This window comes from Triticum dicoccoides, chromosome 6A, assembly GCF_002162155.2.
Source record: "Triticum dicoccoides isolate Atlit2015 ecotype Zavitan chromosome 6A, WEW_v2.0, whole genome shotgun sequence".
In the NCBI taxonomy this organism is placed as follows: Eukaryota; Viridiplantae; Streptophyta; class Magnoliopsida; order Poales; family Poaceae; genus Triticum; species Triticum dicoccoides.
The window spans coordinates 573747493-573756828 of NC_041390.1; the positions used below are offsets into that span (position 1 = coordinate 573747493).

Consider the following 9336-nt stretch of genomic DNA (forward strand, 5'->3'; position numbering starts at 1 on the left):
TATGATTTTTTTAGATAACGATATTTACTGGTATGACCCATTTATAGGATTATCAAGATTTGAAACATAAGCTATATGTTTATCTATGACTTTGTGATTCTAGCTAATGTGACTATTTAGGTATGATTTTGTATATCTAAGAGATGCGATCATTTTAGGTAGGTTATGTTGAATATGTGGCAACAATCTTCAAAAATAGATCTTTTGGGTACAATTATTTAGATCTAACAGACGTGATTTATTTAGGTACAATTGATTTAATGTGTGTGATCTCTTAAGTATGTTTATGTTGATCTAACAGTTGTGGTCCAATAAAAAAAATAGATAGTCCACTAGATCGACGACCAGATGTTTTGCTTTTCTTTTGGAAAATTCCAAGCACATATATCTTATTAGTAGGTAGATACATAACGCTCTACGGAAAGAATGTCCATGTGACTAATATTTCAACTTTTTCATTAATATATTAAACCTATTGGCACAAGAAATAATATCACTATACTTTTAACGATAATATTTCCAATTTATTGACACATACACATGATGATCTTGATGATGTCTTTTGTTGCTATATGGTTTGCTTAATTATTCCGACCTCATTGCCTTGCAAATTGCTTGAATAGTATTTAACTGCATGCATAGTATGTTGCATAGTCCAGGGAAATGGTCTTTGCACTATCTAAATATTTCACCATAATGAGCACCGGTTAGAAGTGTCTATCTTCACCAATGTTCTCAAGGACATGCCAATGGCTATTTTTAAGAAGAGTAAATCATTCACAAGGACCGGAGGGTAATTGTCTACTTGTCAACTCATATCGGTTATCTTTGATTCTTGTTGTTTCATTGTTGCTATGTGGATAGAACCGAAGCTAACATGCTGCAAAACCATTGACTCAAATGTTCTTATGATTATACTCCCAACAACTAATCCAGTTGTCTATGGAAAGTAATTAAAGCAAGCCTAACCATAGCTTGAATTTTTGGTGTCCCTATTTAACACTTATTCTACAAACGAATAATTCAGTTGTCTATTGAAAGTAATTAAAGCAAGCCTAACCAAAACTCAGAGATTGGTATTCTGTCACTCTGGCCTCTCCGAAATTCATCACGGCAAAATGCTCTCCTCATGGCACATAAATGGTGAAGTGGTATGCGGTCGACATTCGCCCACCACGTCTAGATGATTTTTATACCATAATATATAATCAAACACCAATTCTTATTGCAAAATCATATAAAATAAATCAACTTGCTTTCTTCCATGTTCTTAAGAACATAATGAACTACTCACAAGTCGCATAGATAATCATGTGCAAAGGCATATGAATATGGTTACCAATATGAGGGTCAAATAACACCTCAATAAAACACAAAACATCAAATACTAAACTAGTGATGACGGTGAAGATGGAGAGTGATGGTGTTGTGGATGGAGCTTGTGTGGATGAAGATGCTTCCCATGATGTCTTGGTCTTGGTGGCGACAATGTCCTCGAATTCCCCCGGTTGGAGGAGAATCTGGAGGTAGACTCTCATGTAACTTGGTCGATGAATCACATGCTTTTTATTTCTAATATTATGAATGATGTAACTATATGTTTGCAAATCAATAAACTAACCATGACTGTTCTCCCTAAAAGAAGATAGAGCAAGCTCTGTCATGGACCATGCATTCGTTACAAATGATAACTTTGTGTCTTTTATTTATTTTTGGAAAATTAAAAGATTGCTAAGCTGCACAACTGGAGGTGCCACCTTTAGAGTATTCTCTCAGTTCAACTAAATGAACTAATTTTAAACTTTTAGAAATCATATCACTTTAAAAATTGGACCCCACTACAAATCCGATGACAGATTTTTGACCAAGGCAAATTGAACGTTTTTCATGTCAAATTATGTTCTCCGAGGATGAAAAGTTTTGTTGGTGAGCATGAAAAATCCGCCTCAGTTTATTTTTTTTGTCAAAAATTGCCATGCTTACAAACTAAATTCGCCATCATTGCATCTATATAAATTGCCATGAAAAGTAAAAAAAAATATGTCTAAAAATCTGACGCCAAATATTTAGTGTTTCCATAAAAATTTAATTCACTTGGTTGAACTAAAAAGGGCAAGAACGCACCTAAGGGCTATGGCTCACAAATTCGCATGCCTAAAGAAAGAACCAGCAGACATCATGATTTAAATATGGTTTGATCTCCCAGTTCGTGTAACTTTTTGGTTGCTACTTGTGGCACGGTGTGGTGATACTTTTTACATCTGGTTGAACGTCTATGGATCTTTAAAATAAATATACGTGGTCTACTCTTAAAACAAGGGGCAACTCAACGGTTTCTCCCGCTAAGATGCGCGCAGACGCAGAAAGATCATGATCGGTTAAACCCACTCGCAGCAATAAGGCCAAGTCGCAGACGATAACACATACACTTTTGTTAGGAGAAAATAAGATCTTATGGCTACGTTATTTTATTTATTTTTGGACATACATGCATCTTTTGCTTTACAATTAGGGTGAAGAGAGTAACATTCACTTGAACATTGATGCTACATCTTATCAGATGATTAACTCACTGCCGGTTTAGCTAGCCACCATGCATGCACGCACGCACGCGTGAACATGGATGGTTGTCGGTACGTGAGCACTGGTTAGCTCTAGCTAGGGCCAGCGTGAAGAAGACTGCGGTCCAGCTAATAATTACCTCAGTTCCCACAGACCTTGACTCTGATGGCTTCTGACGGCTTCTATTCTCCTCAGGTGCCGAAAAGTAATCCAAACCAACGGCCATGGGATGTGCGCAAAAGCAGAGGGATGAAGATTTACAAAGGTGCGTGCACGTGGTGTGGTAGCTAATTCTTCACCTTTGCCCGGAAATGGAATATTAAACTGGGAATGGAGCATATAGCTAAGCTAAGCACTGGAACACACCACTTTGCACTTAACCCCTGCACTCACGCTGCACGAGCCAGGTAAGCTTTTGAGCTCGGCTCGGACTTGTGAAGGCTTGAGCCGAGCTTGGCTCAACCCGCTAGGTAAACGGGTCGAGCAAAGTCGGCCTTTTGGGCTCGAGCAGGCCTCGGTGCCGAGCCCGCCCGAGGGATTTTGGCTCGCCCAGTCCAGCAGCAGGCAGGAGCCTCCTTGACCTGAAATGCCGACCTGACAAGTATGAAAGTTAAAGTAGTAGAGAAGAAATGGACGCCCATGAGAAGGCACTACCAGTTAGATGAGGGGTGATGTCAAGGGATCATACTAGCTACCTAGACTGCAAACAACCTACCACGCCGCACCGACATGCGTACCGGACCCCACGTCACAACAGAGGAGCATCCGTAATCAACGAGTGCCAAACAAGAACCTTGACTGGGAGTTCTGCAATGGGAGGTTGGGACGATTAGCAAGTTGGGAAGGCATCATTGCATCGTCATTGAGCAAAGGTGAACCGAGAAGATAGCAAGAGCCCGAAGCTCGCCACAACACAACGACAACCAATGGAGAGTCTTGAGCATGCACAACCACAGGACAGAGCCATGTGAATGGTAGCCGAAGAGAAAAACATGAAGAAAAACACACCGTTGTTGCCCCAGTTGGCCGCACCACGTTGCCTGCACCTGCAACAACAGAAGCCGTCATTTGGGTCTCTAAGACGACGTCTCCAAGGAGGTAGTGTTGTCAAGGACACAACACAATCATCCGATCCACAAGCCCGGTCTTAGATTTTCACCCGAAGACCAGAAAGCAAAGTATTGTAGGTGTTGGAGCTCCACAACGGCGCCTCCTACAAGGAAAATGGTGTATATAGGCGCCGCTACCAGATATCGACATAATCTATGCAGGATTCTCGCCCGGTGTTTGAGCACATCTCTACAGCAAGACGACTTACCGACCACAACCACCATCGAACCCTTCCAACGAAGAACAGGCACGATGACCCACAGCAGCCAATGACACCTCATGGAGACCATTGACAACCCAACATCAACACTAGGCGTCGGATCCACCAATAGGCGATCGGACGCAGGGCCACTAGACGCGGCGCGAGCCGCCGAGCAGAATGTCGGCAAGGAGCAGAGGAGCGCTGTCTGAGGTGAAGAACCACCATGGTTCCGAGCACTAGCCATACATCATGCGCGATGACACGCCCCACACGCGCCATACTGGGCCCGTCGAAGAACATATCGAACGCGCCCGTAGCGCCGACCGAAGGCGTGGAGATCAAGTCTGGCTGCTACAGCACCGCCTCCACCCACTGCACCACACCACTAGCAGCCATCGCCGCTAACCTTGGCCCCAAGCCAGAACACCATGGGACTCAGCGGATTTTGGATTTGACAGGACGAAGATGGATTCACCGCACCAGGGAGCCCCGCAACCATTGACGACTGATGGAAGGTCAGTCACAACAGACGCAAAGGGGATGAGATGAAGGAAGGACCCGAACAACGGCCAAACCCCGCTCCCACAGGGCCTGATCTAAAGCAAAAAGGCCATATCCACGATGCACGCACCAGGAGTTTTCGGGCAAACATATCCCAGATTAAAAATATCTCCTCACGGTGTATCCCCAAACAAACTATGCTCGTTTTACGTGATTATACCCTTCTATAGAATAAAGAGTGCCAAATGTTTAGTATCAGTCGACTGAGATTTAATGAAGTCTCGGTCGATGCTAAATTTGTGAGATCTTACATAAAAATTCGTGTAATTTTCTTCTTTTTTTATATGTTTTGTCGGTTGACTAAGTCCCAGTCGACCGAGATCTAGTCACAGCCTTAGTATATAGGCATATAAACATTTAAAAAACACAAAAAACTGCTCTCTGCAACTCTACTGTATCTGTATGTGCTGTCCAGTTTGCCTCAGTATCCATCTCGAGTTGGTTTGAGCCTGAGCCAAACCCAACCTGGCGGCTCGTCACAGCTTCCGAGCTGAACGGTCGGCTCGCCAAGCCCTGGCTGGGCAAGGTGACCCTGCACCCTCCACTGTGCACAGCAGCAGCACCGTTGCCCGCTGGAGCCTCTATATAAACGAGACAGCCATTCCTCATCACAGTCATTCCTCGGCAGTAGCTAAATCCAATCGGACTCGAGCTACCATAACTACAAGAGAAGAAAAACACTCGCAAACTTCCAAGCGGGGAAGACGACGATGGGCATGGGGTGGAAAGCCGTGAACGACGCCAAGCCGTACCTGGCGATGGTGCTGCTGCAGGTGGGGTTCGCCGGGATGTACATCGTCGCCGTGGCGTCCCTCAAGCGCGGTATGAGCCACTTCGTGCTCGTCGTCTACCGAAACATCGTCGCCACCGTCGTCATGGCGCCCTTCGCCCTCTACTTCGAGAGGTAACAACTCATCTCATCCAGCGCCCACACGCCAATCGTGTGCAAGCTAATGCGCACCCCACGATCGAGCAAACACCACACGTACAAATTGCTCATTCCCTTTTTTTCGTCTCTCATTTAGATGGTGACCTTCTAATCCAGAAAAGTAGTACATACATACCCTTAAAAAGTACTAGTAAACATATGCATCTTGATACCTTATTGTATTCAGTTTTGTCATGTCGGTCGGTCCTTACGTGAATTGTATTTTGATCTTTATGATAGAAATCACGTATTGTCATGCAAAAAAAAAGCTATCCCCCTTTTCTTGTGACGTGTCAAATAAGGCTGATCATAGCGGGAGTAGCTTAGCTATGTGGCATGTACTGAATGAAGAAAGAAGTGTTTAGAGTAACATAATACGGTATTGTAACAATAACGCAATCGAAAGCAAAATGTCCATGCATGCAACATCTATATATGCATGGATCCATCAGAATATCAGATTGCATTAATCAGTAGAAGTAGAAAATGATACACACGCAGGTAGCTGGTGATTACTGAAAACCAGGAACCATCGTCACTTCACCCCACCATCCTCAGTTCCACTCATACTTGGATCATTTCGACGTTTATACCTGGATCGGGATTCATGAAATTAACATCAGAACTAGTTAACGTGCTAATTTATTTTGTATTTACACCAAATTACGTGAAATGCATGTGCAGGGGACTGAGGCCAAAGATGACAATCACCATCTTCATCAAGATCATGGGGCTCGCATTACTCGAGTGCGTGCGTTGCGGTTGATTAATTCGATCCGCCGTGGTCCATCAATCCATTCATGCATGACGACAGAGTACCAAGCTGCTGTTAGCCTGTTACTGACATGTGGTTTGTTGCGTCTTTACCTTGCAGGCCTGTGCTTGACCAGAACCTCTACTACATGGGCGCGAACCTGACCTCGGCGGGGTTCGCCACGGCGCTGGTCAACATCCTCCCGGCCGTCACCTTCGTGTTGGCGCTCATCCTGCGCATGGAGAAGGTGCGGCTGCGGAGCTTGCACAGCCAGGCCAAGATCGCCGGCACGGTCCTCACGGTGGCCGGCGCCGTGCTCATGGTCCTGTACCACGGCCCCGTCGTGCAGTTCCCGTGGGCCAAGGGCCAGCACCACGCCGGCAGTGCGGCTGCCGCCGCCGACGGAGCGGCGTGGCTGAAGGGGACCATCATGACCATCGCCGCCTGCGTGGCCTGGTCGTGCTTCTTCATCCTCCAGTCCAGCACGCTCCGGGACTACCCGGCGGAGCTGTCCCTCACGGTGCTCATCTGCGGCGTGGGCTCGGTCATGAGCACCGCCGTCGCCGTCGTCGCCGAGCGCGCCAACACCCATGCTTGGGTCATCGGCTTCGACACTCGCCTCTTCACGGTCGTGTACGGCGGCATAGTGTGCTCCGGCGTGGCGTACTACGTGCAGGGCATCGTGTCGAGGCAAAGAGGCCCGGTGTTCGTCACGGCCTTCAACCCGCTCTGCATGATCGTAACCGCCGTCATGGGCTCCATAATTCTGAAAGAGGAGATCACTCTCGGAAGGTACGTATTATAGTGCTGCTGCCATTTTCAGATCGACGAGTACATGCACTAATGGTATCATTTGCTCTCTTTCTTTTCTGTTTTCAGTGTGATTGGTGCAGTGATCATCGTGGTAGGTCTCTACTTTCTCATCTGGGGCAAGAGCACGGACGGCATCAGCCAAGTTTCCGACGTCAGTGTCAAGGGCGCCGGCGAGCTGCCCTTAACCACGGCGACCAACGGCCACGGCAGCGACAGCGGCAAGCACGTGCTTGGCAACGGCAAGGGCGACGTCCATGTCTTGGATGTTGAGACGCCGACGACCAATGGCCACTAGCTCAGTAGCTACTAGTTAAGGGATCGACAGGAGTAGCGAGTAGCTACGTCCTATACGTCCACCATCGTCCATCGACGAATATGTCTGCCTTTTTCCCCTGGTATGTAGTGCATGGTCCATGGATCGATCATGCATGAAGATGAATTTTGTTCTCCATTTTCCTCTTGTCAGCTTTTCCCTAGCGACGATCCTATCATGTGACTATGCGAGACAGTGAGATCGAGTGAGCAAGTGCTAATTATACCATCCCCTGTGCCGGGGTACGTGGATATTTGGAACTTGGGTCTACGCGCATCCCGCATCCGATTAAACATTTAAATTAAAAAACACATCAATTTTTTAAAACATTTCTGATTTTTTTTCAATAAACATGATATAGTGTGTTATACTTATGTCTATAGTTTCGTGAACTTCTGGGCGGAAAAAAATTGTAACTACAAAAAACTTCAATAGCACCTTTTATGTAGTACAAGGACACGGTATGGATCCAAATCAGACACGAGTCGACCTCGCGCGCGAGCACGGCACCGCCCACGACCCGCAGCCCATGAGCAACATGTCTACACTCACACTTCGCAGGAACCAGGAGCCCCACGACCGCTTCCCTTTCTTTGGCTCACTGTCGAGCGTCTCCAAGCAAGCCGCGCCGTCGGTGAGCCCTCCCTCCATCTCTCTTCTCTCTCCCGTGCTTCTTTTCTCCAAGAGCTCTCATGTCTTCTATTTCTCTGCGGAGAGACGGCCATGGCCGCCCGATGCCCGAGCGTCGGCGGCCAAGGACCCGTCGGCGTCCAGAACCCCTCCACATCATCCCCATCTTGCTAGAGACATGTACCAAGTCCCATCCAGCGCCCGCGCCACCCTTCGGCCCCTGCCGCGCAGTGCTGTAGCCCGAGCGCTTCAGTCGCCTCGCGCCCGAAGCAGAGGAGAGGAGCTCCCTGCCATGAGCCCTCCAGTACCGGCAAACCAATAGGTCGACCCCGCCTCCTCGCTTCCCACCTTCTTCCTTTTCTTTCTGCCGCGACGCATCACACCTTCCATGGCTCCTGCGGTGTGGACGCCAGCGGTAAGCGGCAGCCTGTGCCCGGCGCTGGAGAACGCAAGTGGGTAAGGGAGTTTAATTAAGGACTGCAGGTAGAGTTGTAACTAATGCAGGGGTGTTTTTGCAAAAACTAAGTGTGCTCTTAGATACCCACTTAAAGTAGGACTGCAGGTTGATTCTCAAAAACAGAGGGGATTTTCGGTAAAAATGCCAACAATGTATGATCAAAAGCGATAAACGCTTTATTATTAGGTAAAGATTGATTCTGCATTTGTTTTTGCCCAGAATTTCTTCACAAAACTTTACACGTATCTATATGTACACCTAATAATAAAGAGGTTGTTGTTTCTAGCGGCATGTCATATAAATTGCCCCCAAAGTTGCAGAATATTAACCACCAATGTCACCTATAAGTGATAAAAAAACATTTTACACAGGAGAATCCCCCGCCGGCCGGCCTATGCAGCAGGGACCTCCTATAATGCGATCTGCGCGCTGGGAGAAGATGCAGCTTAACCGTTTGGGCCGGCCCATGTTTGGGTGGCCTATTTTTAAAATTTCATTTTTCATTTTTATTTTTCTTTCTCATTTTCTCCTTTTCTAATTATATAATTTGGGACTTTAAAAAATTTCCAAAAATTAAAATAAACGACAATTTTGAAATAAAGTGTTTAATAAATCATAAAATGTTTGTGGATTCAAAAAATGTTTGCAATTTTGTAAAAAATGTCTTCTTATTAAAAACTGTTCATAATTTTGAAAACAAATTTTCAGGAAAAAATGTTCATGGTTTTTTAAAAACTTCGTGTTTTAAAAAATGTTAATGAAATTGAACAAAATTTTGCCAATTCAAAATATATCCATGAATGAAAAAATATCCTAAAAAATTGAAAATTGTTCGTGACTTAAAAAATACTTTATTCATTTATAAAATGTTTGTTGATTCAAAAAATGATAATGAAATTCAAAAAGATGTTTGTTAATTTCAAACATTGTTCCACCAATTTCCAAAACAATGTTTGTCGATTCAAAAAAAATGTTCACAATTTTAAAAAAATGTTTGCTAATATCA

The 9336-nt window shown here is 45.4% G+C and overlaps 1 protein-coding gene across 2 annotated transcripts; it reads left to right on the top strand.

Annotated features, from left to right (window-relative positions):
- Positions 1-5064: 5064 nt before the first annotated feature.
- Positions 5065-7468, top strand: LOC119318069 (WAT1-related protein At1g44800-like). 2 transcript variants are annotated; one of them, XM_037592579.1, is made up of 4 exons: positions 5065-5339; positions 6048-6110; positions 6238-6909; positions 6997-7468. In XM_037592579.1, exons 1-4 carry the CDS (start codon positions 5146-5148, stop codon positions 7223-7225), a joined length of 1158 nt encoding a protein of 385 aa, XP_037448476.1. In that variant the 5' UTR covers positions 5065-5145; the 3' UTR covers positions 7226-7468. The 2 variants fall into 2 exon arrangements, with proteins under 2 accessions (XP_037448476.1, XP_037448477.1); XM_037592580.1 differs by lacking the exon at positions 6048-6110.
- Positions 7469-9336: the final 1868 nt, after the last annotated feature.